Consider the following 21999-nt stretch of genomic DNA (forward strand, 5'->3'; position numbering starts at 1 on the left):
TGTTGCACTGCTCCAAATAGATTTTGCATTTATCTCTGTAGACATTAATCTTGCTGAGTTTTGCCTAAAGTATCAGTTTGTCAAGATCCTCTTGAATCTTGATTCTATTCTCTAAAGCAGTGTCTGTCAACCTTAGCAACTTTAAAATATGTGGACTTCAACTCCCAGAAGTCCCTAGTCAGCATGCTGGCTGGGGAATTCTGGGAGTTGAAGTCCACACATCTTAAATTGCCAAGGTTAAGAAACACTGCTCCCCACTATCTTTTGCTGTCCCCACTATCTTTGTGTCATCTACAGGTTTGATAATCATATTTTCTAACCTCTCCTCCAAATAATTTATAAATATATAGAATTATGCAGGATTTAGAATGGAATCCTGTAGTCCTTCACTCAATAGTTCCCTTCAGTTGACACCGAACCATTGATATACATTTGTTGGGTATGATTGTTCAACTAGTTCATCCACTAGTACCATACATTTTGCCATTTGCTGTACTGGAATCTCACAGGAGACTTTACTCAATGTTTTGCTGAAATCAAGGTATACTGTGTCCACTGCATTCCTATGGTAACTAAACTGGTCACTCTATCAAAGAAGGAGATCAGGTTGGTTTGGCATGCTTTATTGATAAAGCTATTCTGGCTCCTGCCAAGCAATACATTCTTTTCTAAAGGCTCACAAACTGACCATTTAGTAATTTGGCCCAGAATTTTGTCCAGGATTAATGCCAAGTTGATTGGCTTGTACTTACCAGCATCCTCTTTGTCTCTTTCCTTTTGAAGATAGGAACACGTACATTTCCCCAGTCCTCTGGCCCTTGTCCATGGAAAGGTGATCTGAGATGACATCCACAAGATGTTTCAAGACTCTCAGACATAACTCTGAGACAAGACTCTGATTGTGGAGACTTAGACTCATTCATCATAGCCATGTGCTCCCTCACCATCTCTTTATTTACCTTGGGTTGCCAATTCCTTCTTTTGTAGAAGGTTCTGCTTAGGTTAATCTGAACACAGTACCTCTTGGGGAGAAGACCAAAGCAAAGAAGGAATTCAGGAACTCTGCCCTCTCTCTATCACCTGTTACTATGCTACCATACTCTCCTAGCAACAGGCTCACCCTTTTCATTTTCTTCATTTTTCTATTGACATAGCCAAAAAATCCCTTTTTGTTGCTTTTAGCTGCCCTTATAGGTCTAAATATCTTTTGTGCTTTAGCCTTCTGAACTTTCTTTCAGCAGATATTAGATATTTGCTGGTACACATTTTTGGTGATTACACAAATCTTCCATTTTATATATACGTCCTTTTTAACTTATATTTCAATTAGAACTATGCATCCATGATGACTCCCTAAGCTCTCCCCATTTTCTTTTTCTCATTGGAATGGTGTGCAATTATACTTCCAGGGTCTTATTTTTTAGAAGTTGTCCCTGTCCCCTGTGCTCCAGGATTTCTGTCCATGGCATTCTACCTAGTATTTCTCTAAGCTAGTTTGATCTCCTGAAATCTAGTGTGCATGTGTAATTATGCTTTAATTTCACTCTCCAATGTATTTTGTATTCTGAGATCATTTGGTTACTTCCTCCCAAGTTCCCACAGCTTGTATTTCTTCAATCAGCTTTTCCCTCTCCTTCTAGGAGAGCTGATCCCCTTGTCTCATCTTCAGCCATCTGGAAAATGGAATAGTTTTCAGTCTATAGATTGATTATGTGCCAAAAAGTTGTTTTTTACTCCTAGAGATCACATAGGTAGATTTTCTCCATGATGATCTATCATTCACATAGTGTTTCAGGTCTATAGAAGTTGCCTGCAGTAATATCTTTGTTGTTTCCTTATATTCTTACCCAAATGATCTCAACTGAACCATCATGCTCAAATTTTTGGTTCTCAATGCATGCTGACACTTCCTTCAATAAAGCAGTTTGGGGGAGTATATAAAAAACAGTTTCAGCCATCCCTCATTAGAGTTCCCTTTTGTCTTGCCTACTCCTTTTAAATAAGTTTGAACGTTCAATCTTTGCATTTCACTCATGGGTTTTGTCCTACCAGATTTCAACCTACTGAAATAATTTGACTTCCTGCATTAAAGCTTTTTAATTCTTCCTATTTGTTCCTTATACTCTGTGCAATCCTTGGGTCACATAACCTGATCTACTTGTTCACTTCAAGTATTTTCCTCTCTCTTCCTGGGCTGTGTCTTTTGACAAGTAGGAGTGGAGAAACACAACCTGTGCTCCCAGTGCTTTTCACCCTCTTGCCTAGTGCTTCAAAGGCCCCTGAAATGTCTTCAGGATTGTGTTTGGCTATGCCATTTGGTCCCACATGGATCAGTGAGAAATGGCCTCAAATAGTCTTGGGAGCTTTTCCATCACATCAAGAATGTGTGCTCCAGGAAAGTAGCATGCTTTTCTTGCTAGGCCATTCAGCTAACAAATTACTGCTTCGATTCCACTCAATAGGGACTTTCCAATCCCTGCCACCCATCTCTTCTTCAATTCAGGGCAGAGATAGGAATCCTTCTCTTGCAGAGCCTCTAGTGTCCTGTTCCTCAGTCCCTGAGGCTTGTGGCAGCTGCTGGTCATCCAGAGGTCTGGAAACATCATCAGCACTGAAGGTCTGGAATCTGTTCTGAAGCTTCAGAGTATAACAGCTTTTCTTGATAGATTTGGCCCTTTGTTTCAAGTAGGCAACTTGGGGTCCCCTGGGTGTTTTGGGCTTTAGCACTCCACTTAGAACTTTTGGGGAAAGTTTTTACCCATTTGGGGGTAAAACCTTGGATTTCTCTATTATTATCTTTAGATAGCTGTGACTTCTCAGTGTGAGTCAGGAAATGACCTATCCAGATAACAAGGGGCTGTTTTTATCATTTGAATCTATGTGACTCTTCCTCCTCCTTGTCTTTTGACCATTGTACTTCACTCAATGTTTAACAGTTTCTTTTCCTCTATAAAGAATATTACTTTCAATTGATCCATTATGACTGGCGCTGTTTTTAATCTGCCTAGAACCCGAGTTAGCTAATTTGTTTTTTTACATTTTTAAAGTAGAAGTAATCCTAGCTCTGTGGGAAAAATAACTGTAGCTAAATAATATCCTAGAAATACATGCAAGCTTTTTGACATCTCTTTACCAGGCAAGATGTTGCAAGAAGTATGAGGGAAGAAGCAAAAAAAGCTCCCAAATTAGACAAAACTTCTAAGTCATGAGATCTTCAGGTCAAAGTCAGATATGAATTAAGTACAAATTCCATGTCAGGTGTTGCTAGTATCAGATACAGATACATAAATCTGAAGCCCTTAATGTATGGACAAGGAAATAATAGTTTATTATTTACAGACCATTATTAACAAGACAGGGTTTACCTTAGTGGAGATCATATTCTTTTTCTTTAAGACTTATCCTCCTTCTATTTGATGATACTGGGCATACCTTGAATCTGCAGATGGTTCCCATTTATATATGGGTTGGACCATTTTGACTGTATTGTTGTGAGCACAGAAAGTCTTAAATTTGACATTAAAGTAATGAAGTCAAAATGAAATTGGGTGCTTAGCTAGAACTGCTGCAACCCAGACAGAATCATAAAGGCTCTACCAAAGAACAATAATATTGTTATTGTTATAATAATAATAATTATAAAATCGAAGAGTTGAGAAGGGCCATTTAGGTCATCAAGTTGAACCCCCTGCTCAGAAAAGAAGCCCATTAAAACACTCTGACAGATGGCCATACAGTTTCTGCATGAGCATCTCTGGCACAAATAATACATTATCCATTTGACTATTGTATAGTCTCTCAGTGTCTAATTTTGTACGGCCTATAAAACACATACCCAGCAAGAAAACTGAGACATAGTAGAAGAGCATTACTCTTCATTAAAAGTCTTAAATGAAATTTGGAGGCATTGATATCTTGAATGGGGGTCCTGATGATAGTAATTTTACTTTGATCACTGGAAAGTTCTAGACATTTGCGCTCAGCTGGGAAATGAATCCATTTTCACTTTTGATTACTTTCTCTGCTTATTTTGTCACTCAAAGCAATGGTGGTAGAATGTGCGTAATTCTACTGCCCCTCCAATTCAATCCATTTTATGTAGTAAGTGCAGTTGTTAGTTACATTATATTTTTCTCTCCTACTTTGGAAAAAAAGTCTTCTAACTTGGATCCAAATATATTCATACTTAGAAGAGCACGTTGAAATAAATGTGGCTTACTTTAAACATGACTAACTGAAGTTCTGCTGATTTTGATAGGTGTCCTACAAACATGACTAAGCTTCCAACACCGCCCCCCCCTTTTTTTTTACAAGTATTTGTCTTCATCAGTATTGTTTTCTTTGGATCCAGAGTGGTCTATTTTCCTCTATTAATCTGATTCCTAGGAAAAATACTATCTAAATTCAATCTGTGTAATCAGATTGGCATTCTGTATTTATATTGTAGGATACATCTGTGGTGTGAGAAAGTTGGAAGGCAGAATAGAAGTGTGATCATTACGCTTACATATTAGTACTGTAGATATTAACATAAACTTTTTCAGTCTGCATAAATGTTCACACAACATTGTTCTTACAAAATAGAGATAAATAACCTTTTTAGAACTAAAGAATGCATTTCACCTTTGAATGCAGTGCCAGGGCAAAGGTGTTGGCTTTAAATTAAATTAAATCAATTAAATTTAATTAACTGCAAGAATATAGGCGTTGTCCACACATTTAGTACTTTAAATCTTTTATCTCGTTAAAATTTATAATGTTTTGGCATATTGTGAGAGCTTCACCCAAAGGTTTGGAAGACTATGAACTAGCTTTGGGTCATAAGCTGTACACCTCCCTGTTGACTTCAGAAATTAGGATAATTCATGTCTGTAAAGTTCATACAATGCCACTAATGCATATATGTCCCCCTTTTGTTAATCCATGCCAGAAAAAAAGCAACCCCTAAACAACCCCTAGCTGTTTCCTGTAGAAAGAAATAGGCAATCATCAGCCTGGATTTGATTCCAGCTGCCATTCAGTGACTCCTGTCTTAGTGAGGGGACCAACTTCCTGGTGTCCTAGCCTGTGTGGCAAGTTGACATCTCTTGCTGTTGTCCATACAACATGGTAAAAATCGGCAAGAAAAAACACAAATTAGTTTAAGAATGGGAAACCTACAGTATGTTTTGCCACAACCACAGTTCCCAGGACCTGCTGGTATTGACCGTCCTATCTGAACCTGCTAGGAATTCAATAATATCTAAGGGCCATTGTTTGCCTGTTCTGGGTTACTTGTCATATAGGAATAAACTCCCCCCCTTCCCCACTCTTCCTCTACTACCCTTTCTGTAAGATTGCAAAATATGATAGTTTGCTAAAGGTAAAGGTAAAGGTTTCCCTTGACGTAAAGTCCAGTCGAGTCCGACTCTAGGGGGCGGTGCTCATCTCCGTTTCAAAGCCTTGGAGCCGGCGTTGTCCATAGGACACTTCCGGGTCATGTGGCCAGCATGACTCACGGAACGCCGTTACCTTCCCGCCGAAGCGGTACCAATTAATCTACTCACATTTGCATGTTTTCGAACTGCTTGGTGTGCAGGAGCTGGGATTAACAACGGGAGCTCAACCCGCCGCGCGGTTTCGAACCGCCGACCTTCCGATCGACAGCTCAGCGGTTTAACCCGCAGCACCACCGCGTCCCTATAGTTTGCTAGGGATGCATAAATCAGTCTTTAACATTTGCAGTTTGGTCTATGCTTATTTACAGGAGGTTTTCTGAGCAGGGGCCAGAATCTGGCTAACCTTATGTGGGCTCAGAAGTTAAGCAGGTTAGACTTGAACTTGGTTAGTAGCTGGATAGGATTCGAAAATATATCCCAGAAGAAGACATTGGTAAACTATTTCTATACATTTGGAAAGAAGATTATATGCACATGAAGTTACCAAGCTTAACCGGAAGGACATTAGCCTTTTTCCAGATTAATGCTCACTGGAAGTGCAAGTGGAGTTACAATGATTTATTAACCCATTCTTTCCCATTTCCCCATTAATCTGACTGTTTAAAAAGGCTGTACGTGAAAAAAAGATCTAATTACTGTATACAAATACTGTATGTATTCATCTATTTATTAAAATTTGACACTGCCTGGCTCTGGGCAGTTCACAGATATTTTTTGATTTAGTTTCATGCAAGTAGATTTTAAATATATATTTTTGTAAGAAGGCATTTCTAAATACCTTTTATATTAAAATATGCATTTAATATGCCTTTTGATGCTTTATTTTTTATTAATTGGGAATTTCACAGTAAAATTTGGGGAACATCTACAGTAAAAGATAATTGTGGTCTGATGTATGCATTAGCCAAAACCTGTAGATTAGATTCGTTCCCTTTGAAATACAGGCAGAACAAAAGCCACTTTGAGCCTTCAGAAATGGAGCAACATATAAACTGAAGCAAGCTAGCAAGTAAGCAGTAAATAAAGCAACAAAGCAATAAATAATTAATGGAAGTGATAAATAAACAAACAAATAAATCCTGATGTGTTCTTAGTGCTTAAATCTTCTTTCCGCCATCTCATTTAATAAGAATCACTCCCTGCCAGAACAGATTTTCTTTAAAGAAAGAGAGCGGTGGGTTTCATTACACATACTTACGTATAAATGCTTACTTCTTCTCTTCCTTCTCCCTTTCTCTTAAAAAAACAAACATTTTAATCTTTACCAAGATTACTTCTTAAGTGAGTGGTTGATTCTCCCATAAGGCTTTGCTTTAGTGTCAGCTAGAACAGTGGATTGCAACTGATTCGTTTCTAACTAATTTGTATGGCTCCTGGTTTTAGGCACAGACCTGGGGTGCAGGAGATCATCCGTGGTGTTCACCATCCATGAATTTCCTTAATATTAATAAGGAGGCTCTATTTAATGGTGTAACAGATGATGGTTTGAGAATGAATGGTAAAGGCTTATATAGCAGAGTTTTGTACTGTTCTGCTGAGATTTGGGAAGATCTTTTCCTGAACTGCAGTAATGTGGTTTATTTTTCTAGGCACTGTATCTCCTTCTTTTATTTATGTCAGTCTTTCTTCATGGCCTAAAAAATGTGATGAAATGCAGCATTATGCAAAAGGGAGCCTTTGTTGACTTTATTGTCTGCAGATTGATTTAATCCTGTGTCAACAGTACAAGGATAGTTTTATTATTTTATCACATGCATACACTCCTCCTGTTCCTGACAAAGTACTTTCAGATAAGCAGCTGGTTTATTTATCCATCACCATCCACCTATTCCCTTCAGTGGTGATCTCAGGTAGCTAAGGGCTTATTAGTCGGGAAGTAAAATAGGACCATCAGAAGAGCATAGAAGATTGCAAATTAAATGGAGAAGAGAGTATTGAAAATTCCCCCAAAGTCTGGTGAACCTGATTCATGTGGATTCTAAAATATATGGAGTATTGAGACATCAGCTGAGAGGTAGGAAAACAAATAGGAAATGAAGGCAAAACAGACAAATCCCTTTTCAGGTCATAGAGGTAGGATCAACTATAGTTTTGTGGTTCTCTTCTTACATTGTCCCCATAAATACCATAGCATTTTAAGGTATATAGAAGATTGACTTAATAATATACATACATACATACATACATACATACATTAAATATATTCCATCAATTAAACAGTGTCATCTTATGGGACCCAGGACCCTTATCCTCTGGAACCCCCAGAGATCCATTATGTCATTTAGGAAATTGTTAAAGACCTGGTGGTTCTGCCAGGCTTTGGGCACAGGGTGACTGTGGAGCCTCTTTTTATTTGGGTTGGTTTATAGTTGCTCTTCTGTTCTTCAGGTCGGTTGTGTTTACAAAATCTTAACATATCTGGTAGAATCCTTTGCAGTGGGCATCAAGAATTTATTTATTTGTCTTTTTATTAATAAATCACATTTATAAAGCCAAAATCCATGTGTCTACCACCCTGTATAAATAGTAGTTGAAGGAAGGAAGGGTCCATCACTCAAAATAAACAGTGGACAAACTTTTAATAGTTTAGGTCATGGTTTTTCAAATTTCAAGTGAATCAAGGAAATAATTTTGAATTTCTAAGAAGTTATATTGTTCTGGAGACAGGGATGGAGTGTGTATTTGTGTACTCATGGTGTAATTATACTTTCCCCTTTCCTTTCCCCTTTCTTTTAAAGGCTTCATAGAGCTCAGTCTTTATGATCAAGTAAGGCTTTTGGAAAGCTGTTGGTTGGAAGTGTTAATGGTCGGTCTGATGTGGAGATCCATTGATCACCCAGGGAAGCTCATATTTGCACCAGATCTTGTGCTTGACAGGTGAGAAAATAAGTGTGGTTGGACTTAGGGGCATGTTTGGAAGTTAAGGTTTGAATGGTAATGCATTAACAAACAGGCAAAATTTTTTACTCTATTCGGGAAGGCCCAAATATTTTCTCCAGCATGAACTATCATGGTTAACATTCAGTTCAACCCTGCCCATCTCCTCCTGCAGATTTACTGACAATGATATTAAAAGAAGCTTCATCAATTCCTGCACAAGGAATTTTCAGTTGGAGTTAACAGGAAGGCGACAGAAAGTTCATTGCAGTAATCTAAAGCTAGGCTGGGCAATCTTTTTATGGGCACGAACCATCTTTTATAATTACTGTTTTTTTTCAGGCTGTAAGAAACTGTATAGGGGGTGCAGTTATGGTACTGTTAGTCACAGCAAGGCTGGAATGTTTGGTCATTCTGGAAATATGTATGGGATGTCAGGTTGAACGAAATATAGATATTCTAGGAGGACGTTTCAAGCATCAGAGCAGCAAGACAGAAAGAGAAACTGTCGAAAGCAAGAAAGCTAAAGGAACGTGATCATGAGCTAGTTTGTATGGAAGTTATGATGACATTTTATAAAACAAGGATAAGAATTTTGTGTTGAAGGTTTACAATTTCAACCTCCTGATTAAAACACATACACTATACATACAAATATGAATAGCATTAACAGAGACAAAATGTGACTATATGTTGGAATAAAATGCAGTATTTTGGTGGAAAGCGTGATTTGTGTGTCAAGTAATCCTCTGACTGTTTTCAAATTAGGGATGAGGGAAAATGTGTAGAAGGAATTTTGGAAATCTTTGACATGCTCTTGGCAACGACTTCAAGGCTTCGAGAGCTGAAATTGCAGCACAAAGAATATCTCTGTGTCAAGGCAATGATCCTTCTCAATTCCAGTGAGTAGAAGTTTTAGTCATGTCAAGCTGTGCTTATTATTGAGACAAAAAGTTGGGTTGTGGTAGCAGAAATATCAAAGGACACAAGAGCTATTAAGGTGAATGAAATAAAAACATCCGAAGTGCTTTTCCCTTCCTCATGTTATAATGGTTTTATGATTGATACACAGAAATAATACACAGGTCACTCTGTTGTACCATTCTGCATGATTGTGTGTGTGCGTCTGTTTTTAGTTTGTAAAGGTAACTCTTAAAAGACCTCTTTATAAAACTGTGTGTAACTTAAGCTATTCCACCTATTTTACTTATATCATTCAGTGGTTTCCCCAGTTGTTTCTATGGAATTAAGTTGCTATACTCTAGGTCAGTGTTCCTCCACCTTGGCATCTTTAAGATGTGTGGACTTCAACTCCCAGAATTCCCCAGCCAGCCACTGGAGAAATTCTCCAAGGTGGAGAAATGCTGCACTAGGTAAAATAAGACAGTATTTGTCAGTAGCACTGGGGTCACCGTAAAAGTTCCAAAATAGTGGCCAGGCTGCCTCGAATGAGACTTCCGACCACCAACCACCCCCCCTGAATTCAGTTCTTACACAGGCTACAAATACCGCAAGGCAATCTCCACTGCTCAATTATTGTAATGAGGAAGTTTCACTGAGAGATGGGGCAAAACATCTGCAGAAGATCTGATCAATACCTTGGTACCTCTTGAACCACAGAGAACGCAGCGACCAATTATGTATAGCAAACCTGGGCTCCCTCTGGTCCCAGAAATCCATAAGAACCACGGGTATAATGCACTTTGCTTGGGAAAGCCTTGTAAAAGACACAAAATCACAAAAGAACACATTTTCTTTCTGCATGAATGCCTTAGAAAAGACAGTCAATCTAATAGCATTAAATATAAATCTCCAATTAACAGTGAAACTGTTTCAAATGCAGAAAAAAAAAGGCAGCAAAAAGATGACCCAAGGCTTAATCGAAGATACTCACAATTGGTTACAAAAATACAACAGGAATATTAGCTCCTGCAAGCTTACCCTCCAAGGAATCCTGCCAGAAACCCAACTCAACCCCCCCCCCAAACCTTGGAAATCATTGATTTGCAGAGCAGCAACTGCCCCGACAATTAGCTTGGAGGTGAAACTGACCAGACTCCAAACTTGAGAGAATATAAGAACGATAAACTTCTCCAACAGAAACTTTTTTCAGGAGAGACCAGCTTCTTAGAAAAAGGACTCAGTTTCAACCCTGGAAATGCAGATATCCCACACTTCCTAGCAAACTAGAAACTGCCCTCCAAATCTCAGGACTTTCCCAGGAAAAACAAGAAGACATAAGATTCAACATCATTCCCAAACTACCTCAAATTACTCACCTATGAACCAGCAGGCAAGAAAAGAGTGGACCCTAGCATCATTATCCTGCCAGCAGAGGCAGGATGAACCACAGGATGAACCCACAAAAAAAGACTACTTCTACAAAACAGAAACATAGTGATACTGTACAACTATATACCAAGAGATTTGAAATAACCCATCCCAAACTACACAGAAAAATTAATAACTGCCTCCTGAACCTCTTCTTAATTAAATTGAAAATGCTTTAAAATAAGCAAAGTCCAAATTTAGCTAACCCCTTTATCTGTTTTAAATTTTCATAGTCCAAACTCTTAGCAAGCTTTTAGCTGTAGATTATTTTTAAATCCTTGTACTTATTTCTTTCAATTTCCCTTTATTCATGCCCCAAGTTGTAGGAACACTCACCAGGAAGTCTAGCTACTCTGCTGCTCTGACAATCTCTATAGCTTTTAATTAATTGTAATGCAAATGTGTTTTAGAAAATGGAGTTTGGGCAGACCCAGTGTCCTTTACAGGCTCCGCTTGAGGCTGTGAGCTTGATCTTTCTTCCTTGGCTCCTGGCATTCCATTCATGAGGTGCCTGTCTTCTGGAGCACAAGCGGGCAATCTCTTTGGCTTCTCCTTGTCTGGAGAAGCTCCACTGATCCAGGTTCACTGCCCAGTTGCAGTTTTCCACCTCAGTGCTGTCCCCGGTCTTCAGAGAAGAGAACAGCTAGCAACGATCCCACTCACAACTGAAGGCCCAAGAAGCCACCACCACACAAACTGCCAACGCAGGAGAAAGTCATCAAGAGCACCAAGAGGAAGGGGTGGGACAAAGAAAAGGTGGGATGCTTAAAGAGGGAAGTGGGAGGAAGTAGGACCCAGTCGTGGCTTTAAGGGAGTGAGATACAGATCTAATAAAGAACTTCGCATTTCCATTGTGGCTTGTGTCATGAGTTTCTGGATTTAGATCTTAAGATCGAGATCCTCACAGCAGGTCACACATTTGACTGAGAGGACACGGAAATAACAGGTCACATAAACAGCAGGAGAACCAGAGAACTCCTAGAAACCTGGCACTCAAATCAATGGGCCACCAACACTATAATGCAGCTGGATATGATCTACCACCTAGACAGTGTCACTCTGCCATTTTCCCCACCTGGAAGATCCCTGAACTTCTTCAAAGAACAGCAAATCATCTCCCCCAAACTACAAAAAATGAGATCCAGAAACCTCAGGGTAAGTATGTTCTATAGATGTTCCAAAATATATTAGAAAGGCATCCCCCTGCTCCTTACTGTTTCACTTCCCAACATCCCAATGTATGGGATTTCTAAAGAACTCCACAAGATACTACATCATACAGTACAAGAAGCAGAACAATCCATCACATCACTCATCCAGTTTTTGAACAAGATTAAGAACATTAGCATAGAGAAAGATGAAATCATGTTATGCTCTGATGTTACTGCACTATTCACTTCCATAAACCTGATCTCATGAAAGAAATTTTCCACTAACTGCAGTGCCTGAACAAAATATGGAAACAACAGACCAAAACCTCAATTCCCAACCCCATGGAATTATTAATCCTCAACCTCAGCACCTATTTCCAATTTAACAACTGCATATGCAAACAGATCACAGGGTAACCTTTGGGTTCCCCATTTCAGAATCCATAGCAGAAGAAGTCATGCAACACCTAGAAAGCACTGCATTCCAAAACATGAATCAGATATGTTGATGACACATATGTCATCCCCAAAGAAAATGAAATTGAAAACACACGTCAAATGCTTAATTCCACATGCCCAGGGATCAACTTTACCATAGATACTGAGAAAGAAAATAAACTCCCATTCCTTGACATCCTCATCACCAAGCAGAACAATGGCAAACCTAAGATTATAGAAAACGAACACACACTGACCAGATCTTAAATTTCCAAAGCAACCACCCCACAACACAAAAGATCAGCTCATCAACATAGCAAAAACACATTGCAGCTCACCAACACTCAGAAAAACAACTTAGTTACCTTCAAAATATATTTAAGAAGAACCACCACCACCCCTTTCATTAAAAAATGTGCTAGGAAACAAAACAGAGAACAGAAAGATGCTCCAAGAACTACTAAAATAATACTTCCATACATCAAAAATACAGCAAAACACACCAGCAAATCACAGCGGCTCACAAACCTATACAAACCCTACAGAGAATTCTGTGCACACCTCACCAAGACAGAACTAACATTGTATAGAAAATTAATTGCTGGAACTGCAACCAGCACTATGCAGGTCTAACAGGGTGCCCTTTGTGTCAAAGAATTTGAGAACACATAATTACTATAAGGAATCAGGATCACAAATACTTAACAGCCTCCCGTGTCCTCAATGCAGGTGTAAGGATGGAGAACCCAGAAGCAATATCTAATTGCGACTGGGTGCTCCACCCTTACACATCAGTGGGAATGAAGGACAGAGGAGAAACAGAGGAGGGGCAAGGGACGAGAAGAGAACAGCTAGCAATGATCCCACTCACAACTGAGGGCCCAAGAAGCCACCACCACACAAACTGCCAACGCAGGAGAAAGTCATCAAGAGCACCAAGAGGAAGGGGTGGGACAAAGAAAAGGTGGGATGCTTAAAGAGGGAGGTGGGAGGAAGTAGAACCCAGTCATGGCTTTAAGGGAGTGAGATACAGATCTAATAAAGAACTTTGCATTTCCATTGTGGCTTGTGTCGTGAGTTTCTGGATTTAGATCTTAAGATCGAGATCCTCACAGCAGGTCACACATTTGATTGAGAGGACATGGAAATAACAGGTCACATAGACAGCAGGAGAACCAGAGAACTCCTAGAAACCTGGCACTCAAATCAACGGGCCACCAACACTATAATGCAGCTGGATATGATCTACCACCTAGGCAGGTGTCTGATCAAAGCCACGCCAGCACACAGACAAGGCAAACTGATCAAAATAGAGACACCACCATTCCCAGCAACCAATTAATCAGCACCACTGAGGAATGCTCCAATCACCAACCAATCCCCCTGAGCTCAACCCTTACACAGAGTACAAATACCACAAGGCAACCCCCAACTTCTGAAGCATGGTATTGAGGAGGCCTTGCTGGGAGGGAGGGGCAAAAGATCCACAGAAAACCTGATCAGTATCTAGACCAGAGGACCTGATGACTAAACACACAGAGTCTGCCACCATCACTTTTCAGCAGTGCAAAATAAAGATTTAGGGGAAAAGCAAGCACGCAAGTCAAAGTGTTCTACTGCCATAGTTGAGGACCACCATCCTGAAACAAGTGGGGAATTACTCCTTCCTGTGGAGAAATAAGCTAAGTTCTTTGGTGGGAGTGGATTTTGGGAGAGCTTGGGTGCATATGGGTAGGTCAATGCTCTCTTGTGCAGATGGACTCAGGAAATATCTGATACTTCTGTAACTGAAAGAGCTGCGAAGCCATGCTCCAAAAGAGGTCTAGTATTGGATATGGGAGAGAGTAACTGAACTACCGCATTTGAGGGTGGCATTCCTCTTAATAACAGTTGCAGGGAATATTACCAGTGAAGAATTCCTCCTCCTCCTCCTCCTCCTCCTCACCCAAGTTTGGGCTCCTCTGGGGGCTATTCCTCTGATTGACTCCCAGATATAGGACCAGATGATCAAGCTGAGCAGACCACTTCTTTCATTAAAGAAGTGAGGTTGTTAAGACATATTTCTCCCTTTCGAATCAGTGTCCCCTGTTGTCACATGACTACTCAGTTTTTACCTGAGACAACAGAAGCCTCCTTCCTGGTGTGAGATAATTCTCTGTCACAAAAGGAAGTTACCCATCTTAGCAGATTAACATCTTCCATTTCCCAAAGCTACAAAAATATTTTTTTGAGGTTGTCTTTTGAATATAATTTAAAAAAGAGATTGGTGGTGAAACCATCTCATTCCCTAGTAGGAAGTGTGTGTGTGTGCATGTACACATGAGCTGTCTCTCTTCCATTATCAAAAGCAATAGAGGACTCTTACCAGTATCAGTTGTATTGGAGAGGAGGGGCCTCCTTTACCACCCTCTGAGCATATGAATCAGTGAGGGTTATATGTTGTGCTTAAGCGACTATAATCATCATAATAAACTCAAGTGCCTATCTGGTAGAAATATTTCCAAAAGCTTTGAAAACTTATTTGTATTCAAGTTTAAAATATGAAATGTAACCCTCTAAACACATGTATTTCAGGAATCTTTAAGTAGTTCTCATTGAAAGCAGGTGAATTTAAAAACCTTTTAAAATTTTGCCTGAATTGTGAATATGATGTTTCTTTAGATTTACTCTTATAATTAATCACTGCATTATCCTGAATGAGACAGTCAAGTCAGCCACTGTTTTTCTATTTAAAACACACATTGAGTATTGGTATTTTCAGAGAAGAGACATTTTCTTAACAACTGCTTGGTTAATTGAGCTAATTAGCTTCAGCTAATTTAACTCAACTTCAGCAAAGCATCGTTATCTTGTCGTGGTGCTGGAGCTTGAGCACCTCAGTGATGCCATGAGCTAAACCATGAAGGGCCACCCAAGACGGGAAGATCATGTCAGAGAGGTCAGACTAAATGCGATCCCTGGGGAAGGTAATGGCAACCCACCCCAGTATTCTCGCCGTGAAAACTAAGTGGATCAGTACAACCAGAGATATGTCAGTATACCATCGGAAGATGAGACTCCCAGGTCGGAAGATGGTCAAAATGCTACTGGGGAGGAACAGAGGATGAGTTCAGCTAGCCCCAGACGTGATGACGCAGCTAGCTCAAAGCCGAAAGGATGGCTAGCAGCCGACGGTGCTGGTGGTGAACGGTGGTGAATGGCGAATCCGATGTTCTAAGGATCAACACACCATTGGAACCTGGAATGTAAGATCTATGAGCCAGGGCAAATTGGATGTGGTTATTGGTGAGATGTCAAGATTAAAGATAGACATTTTGGGCGTCGGTGAACTGAAATGGACTGGAATGGGCCACTTCACATCAAATGACCACCAGATCTACTACTGTGGACAAGAGAACCACAGAAGAAATGGAGTAGCTTTCATAATTAATAGTAAAGTGGCTAAAGCAGTGCTTGGATACAATCCAAAAAATGATAGAATGATCTCAATCTGAATTTAGGGCAAGCCATCTAACATCACAGTGATCCAAATATACGCCCCAACCACAGATGCTGAAGAAGCTGAAGTAGAGCAGTTCTATGAGGATCTGCAGCACCTACTGGACAACACACCTAAAAGAGATATTATTTTCATCACAGGAGACTGGAATGCTAAGGTGCGCAGTCAAATGACACCTGGAATTACAGGTAAGCATGGTCTGGGAGAACAAAACGAAGCAGGACACAGGCTGATAGAATTTTGCCAAGACAACTCACCGTGCATAACAAACACTCTCTTCCAACAACCTAACAGATGGCTTTATACATGGACTTCACCAGATGGATAACACTGAAATCAGACTGACTACATCCTTTGCAGCCAAAGGTGGCGGACATCTATTCATTTGGTAAAAACAAGACCTGGAGCTGACTGTAGTTCCGATCACGAACTTCTTCTTGCACAATTTAGGATCAGACTAAAGAGATTAGGGAAGACCCACAGATCAGCTAGATATGAGCTCACTAATATTCCTAAGGAATATGCAGTGGAGGTGAAGAATCGATTTAAGGGACTGGACTTAGTAGATAGGGTCCCGGAAGAACTATGGACAGAAGTTCGCAACATTGTTCAGGAGGCGGCAACAAAATACATCCCAAAGAAAGAAAACCAAGAAGGCAAAATGGCTGTCTGCTGAGACACTAGAAGTAGCCCAAGAAAGAAGGAAAGCAAAAGGCAACAGTGATAGGGAGAGATATGCCCAATTAAATGCAAAATTCCAGAGGCTAGCCAGAAGAGATAAGGAATTATTTTTAAACAAGCAATGCACAGAAGTGGAAGAAGACAATAGAATAGGAAGGACAAGAGACCTCTTCCAGAAAATTAGAAACATTGGAGGTAAATTCCAGGCCAAAATGGGTATGATCAAAAACAAAGATGGCAAGGACCTAACAGAAGAAGAAGAGATCAAGAAAAGGTGGCAAGAATATACAGAAGACCTGTATAAGAAAGATAACAATATTGGGGATAGCTTTGATGGTGTGGTCAGGGAGCTAGAGCTCACTGAAGAGTGAGGTTGAATGGGCCTTAAGAAGCATTGCTAATAACAAGGCAACAGGAGACGACAGCATCCCAGATGAACTGTTCAAAATCTTGCGAGATTATGCTGTCAAGGTAATGCATGCTATATGCCAGCAAATTTGGAAAACACAAGAATGGACATCAGACTGGAAAAAATCAACTTAGATCCCCATACCAAAAAAGGGAAACACTGAAGAATGTTCAAACTATCGAACAGTGGCACTCATTTCACATGCCAGCAAGGTAATGCTCAAGATCCTGCAAGGTAGACTTCAGCAATTCATGGAGTGAGAATTGCCAGATGTACAAGCTGGGTTTAGAAAAGGCAGAGGAATATCCGCTGGATAATGGAAAAAGCCAGGGAGTTTCAGAAAAACATCTATTTCTGTTTTATTGACTATTCTAAAGCCTTTGACTGTGTGGACCATAACAAATTGTGGCAAGTTCTTAGTGGTATGGAGATACCAAGTCATCTTGTATGCCTCCTGAGGAATCTGTATAACGACCAAGTAGCAACGGTAAGAACAGACCACGGAACAACGGACTGGTTTAAGATTGGGAAAGGAGTACGGCAGGGCTGTATACTCTTACCCTACCTATTCAACTTGTATGCAGAACACATCATGCGACGTGCTGGGCTTGAGGAATCCAAGGCTGGAGTTAAAATCGCTGGAAGAAACATTAACAATCTCAGATATGCAGATGATACCACTTTGATGGCTGAAAGCGAAGAGGAACTGAGGAGCCTTATGATGAAGGTGAAAGAAGAAAGTGCAAAAGCTGGCTTGCAGCTAAACCTCAAAAAAACCAGGATTATGGCAACCAGCTTGATTGATAACTGGCAAATAGAGGGAGAAAATGTAGAGGCAGTGAAAGACTTCGTATTTCTAGGTGCGAAGATTACTGCAGATGCTGACTGCAGTCAGGAAATCTGAAGACGTTTAGTCCTTGGGAGAAAAGCAATGACCAATCTCGATAAAATAGTTAAGAGCAGAGACATCACACTGACAACAAAGGTCCGCACAGTTAAAGCAATGGTGTTCCCCGTAGTAACATATGGCTGCGAGAGCTGGACCATAAGGAAGGCTGAGCGAAGGAAGATAGATGCTTTTGAACTGTGGTGTTGGAGGAAAATTCTGAGAGTGACTTGGACTGCCAGAAGATCAAACCAGTCCATCCTCCAGGAAATCAAGCCAGACTGCTCACTGGAGGGAATGATATTAAAGGCCAAACTGAAATACTTTGGCCATATAATGAGAAGACAGGACACCCTGGAGAAGATGCTGATGCTAGGGAGAGTGGAGGGCAAAAGGAAGAGGGGCCGACCAAGGGCAAGGTGGATGGATGATATTCTAGAGGTGACGGACTTGTCCCTGGGGGAGCTGGGGGTGTTGACGACCGACAGGAAGCTCTGGCGTGGGCTGGTCCATGAAGTCACAAAGAGTCGGAAGCGACTGAATGAATAAACAACAACAACAATTTAACTCAAAATAATAGTCCTTAGTGTTTTTAGGATGTTGTAAACTATTTTTGTTTTGCTCTAAGGCAGTTTGTCTGGGGCATTTCAGTGTTGATGGAGGGACAATGGAATGGGCAAAGAAAAGGTTGAATAACCAACTTCACTGCGAAGGAAATAATGAGAGGGACAAAATGAATATAAGCCGAATATAAGCAAGCACAGTTGTATATTCTTAAAGCCTTTCCATATGTTGGCTTTTATGAACTGCAAATAAATGCTGCTTTGCTGACTTCAAGATTGCTTGCCTTCCTGGCTTAGTCTCATGATTGTTTACTTCCCTATTGTCTCTCAAACTGCACACAATATTTTGCAAGATGAACTGGTTTTTCCAGGGATTCTGAAGAAGGGAAATAGATGGACATTGGTATGAAGCAGCCAATCAGTGCTCACTTCCTTAATAACTGTGTTTGTTACCCTACCCACCAATATCTGCCATTGCTCTGTCTTTTCAAGAATAGCTTTTCTATTCTCTTTCGAAGAATAGAAGCATAACTGTTTCTAGCATTCCTCTTCCCTATATACACACAATCCATATATTTGTGCATTTTGGGAGGGCGGTTTGTAAAATATTCCTTCTGATGGGAACAGCTGCAAAGGTAGTTGAATTTTTTGAAACTGTTAACAAATGCAGAGAAGCCTAAAAAACCTTCTGTTCACCTTGGTGGCATATCAGCAAGCTACCAAAGTTCTGTTTCAGGACAACCCTGAACTGGGCTGAACAAAATAAAGTTGGAAAATGAGGAGTAAGGCAGAATTCCCAGCCATTCTGATTAATTGTCACACACAGTAGGAATTCTGTGACTTAAAGTCCCAAGACTTCTGGACAGGGTACCAGGTTGAAATATCTGGCTGGCTGATTGGTTGATCAGCTACAAATTGCCTTACTTTTCAATCTGGTCTTTTTTCTCCCAAGATTTTACATCTCCTAATAAATAAATTTATTTATGACTGCTATGTGTTCTTTAACAGATTGATCTTCTGGTCATATGGCTTGTCTTCTAGATTCTTTATCAATGAGGGTAGCGCAACTATCATTATGACTCCTAAATCAAATAGTTATATTTTATGATACTTGTTCTACTGTTCTTTATAAGAGAAAATAACTTATCAGAAATCAATAAAATGTAAACATGACTTAAATTTATACAACTGTAGGATTATTGATATTAATTTGTATTGGATTTTTTAAAAGAATTAAATCTCTCAGATCTTGTTACCAAGAATAAAAGAAGTGTGTGTTGATAAATAACTTAGGGATCTCCTTCTTACCCCTTTCCCACCCCACACCCTAATCTATATGACCTCAAAAGAGGAATAGGTAATTGTATTTTGTGAGCCACATGTGGCCACTCACCCATCTTTTTGAAAGATTCGAAGTCTCCCAGAACATGCTGCTGACATTCAGCAGCAATTTGGTAGACTTTGGAAGTGTGATATCCTGCTAATTCTTAGCATGAAATAAACAGCTAGACTTTTGGCTAGACTGAGCATAGTGTCATTTACAGTGCCTACAGATGCCATTGTATGCATAACACACTCTCACAGCAGCATCCACAAAATCCTAAAAATATATTAAATGTAATAGAAAAAATGTTAAATGATTGAAAGCTCATGAATTTGTGAAATCTCCTGAAATGTCAGTGTTTTGCCAGAATTTATGTGGGATAGGCAAAGGGGAGAGGGGGTGCCCCACCAGTGATAATTCAGGGTAGAGAGAGTGGAGTGGTGATTATCATCCAGAAGACCCTGCAGGGGACCAGAGATGCTATTCCACAGATGACTGGGTGTGAGGCCTTATATGTGAAGTTGTACCATAGGGATTAGCTGGGAGTGCTGCTGTTGTACTGTCCTCCCTGCTGCACAGCTGCATTCCCACCTGAACTGTTGGACCTCATTGCAGGGCTGGTGGAGGAGTCCTCCAGGCTTCTGGTGCAGGGAGAGGTAAATTTACTTTGCCTGTGGACTGGATTCCTGTCCCACATGGCTAGTTAAAGTGGCCAACGTGGTAGCAGGAGACTGGGGACAAGCGGTAGTGAATACATTCTTGACAGAGGTATGCAAGAAGATCAGCTGCATCCCCTTGTCAAGAAGCCATCTCTCAACCCAGTTATCCTGGACATTTATTTTCCAGTATTCAGCCTTCATTTTTTAGGAAAGTGGTGGAAAAAGTTGTGGGCTCTCCACTACAAAGACTTCTGGAAAAAAAAGATTATCTAGATTCCTATCAATCAAGATTCAAGCCTGGAGACAGGACCAGTGTCATATTAGTTACTCTGTTTGATGACCTCTGGCAAGACTGGCATAAGAATTGCTTGAACTGTCAGCAGCTTTTAATGCCATCAACAAGGGTGTCATTCTGTAAAGCACCATTTTGTGTTAATCCTCCTCCTTGAATGGTCAGTTCCAATTAATGGAATGGGAGAAGTTGAATCCATGGTTACTCAGTTGCAGGACTTTCCCTTTTTTCCCTTACTATTTAATATCTACATGAAACTGTTGGGTCAGGTAATTCATCAGCATGTGATAAGATATCCCCATTATGCTGATGATACCAGCTTTATCTTTCCACCCCAGGCCAATCAGATAATGTGGTAGAGATGTTGACTTAATGTCTGTGGTTGTTAGGATCTGTATAAGGAGGAACAGACTTAGGCTGAATCTTCAGTGGAGTGGCTGTGGGTATGAAGGCGTTCCAACTCCAGAGGTGGTTCATCTATAGTTCTGGAAGGGTTCAAGCTCTCCTGTACATAGCTAGTTGGCAATCTGAGGATTCCCCTGGACTTGCAGCCCCTTCCTGAGGAGCAGATCTTGTGTGCCAGTTGCAAACTTTCTTGGAACGTGAGTTATTTTACATTGCCACTCATGTTTTTGTCACCTTATCATTGGACTGTTCCACTTTGCTGCACAGGGGGCTGTCCTTGAAAGCCATTCAGAAGCTTAAACTGGTTCGGTACACAGCAGCCTGCATAGTGTTGGGTGCATCTTGATTTGCCTATGTGACACTTTACTCTGGGAGTTGCACTGGCTGCCAGTCAGCTTCTCAGTGCAATTCAAAGTGCTAGTTAGATACCTACGTGTAGTTTTTCACCTGTCTTAGCTACTGAAAATAATACTAAAATTAATGCAATTTCTGGATACTAAAACATGGCTCACCTTTATATAAACAGCTCTACGAGGCACACAAACAAGAAGGTAATGGAGAAAGCATTGTGCTGAATTCTGACTGTTAAAGGCATGGAATGTTACCTATTAACTCCCTAGATATAGCATAAATATAACCACTAAAAAGAATGTGGAAAGTTGAGGTACATTTACCTCATGAATCGCTGAGTTCAATAAATACACCTAACAGCACCAATTTAACATGCTGTTAAAACAAGAGAGCATTTAGGGGCATTCTAATGGCCAATAAATTGATTCTTGTGTACATTTTCATAGAGGTTTACACAGTAACAGGTTCATTAGTCTTTGAGATGCCTCATTATTCTTTTTGTTTGTTTTAGCAATGAGGGATTAGAAACTTGTTCCTGTTAGTCTCTGAGCCTGGCATTCTTTAGGTTTCAGTTGCTTTTTCCATGTCTCTAACCATTGAATCTCTAAGAAGTCTCTTAGCAATCAAGGTGTATATATGTAGTACATTTCCCTCTCCTGCACTGTAAACCTCCTTATAAATACATGGGCATGAGC

General features: G+C 40.2%; 1 protein-coding gene across 1 annotated transcript in view; it reads left to right on the forward strand.

The window, feature by feature from the left end:
- ESR2 (estrogen receptor 2) overlaps nucleotides 1-21999 on the forward strand; it is a 60381-nt gene that overhangs the window by 29426 nt on the left and 8956 nt on the right. Inside the window, exons 5-6 of the mRNA XM_063290435.1 lie at nucleotides 8177-8315; nucleotides 9084-9217. Of these exons, the coding sequence (XP_063146505.1) occupies nucleotides 8177-8315; nucleotides 9084-9217 (273 nt within the window). The remainder of the gene's footprint in view (nucleotides 1-8176; nucleotides 8316-9083; nucleotides 9218-21999) is intronic.

Source organism: Candoia aspera, chromosome 1, assembly GCF_035149785.1.
Source record: "Candoia aspera isolate rCanAsp1 chromosome 1, rCanAsp1.hap2, whole genome shotgun sequence".
Classification (NCBI taxonomy): Eukaryota; Metazoa; Chordata; class Lepidosauria; order Squamata; family Boidae; genus Candoia; species Candoia aspera.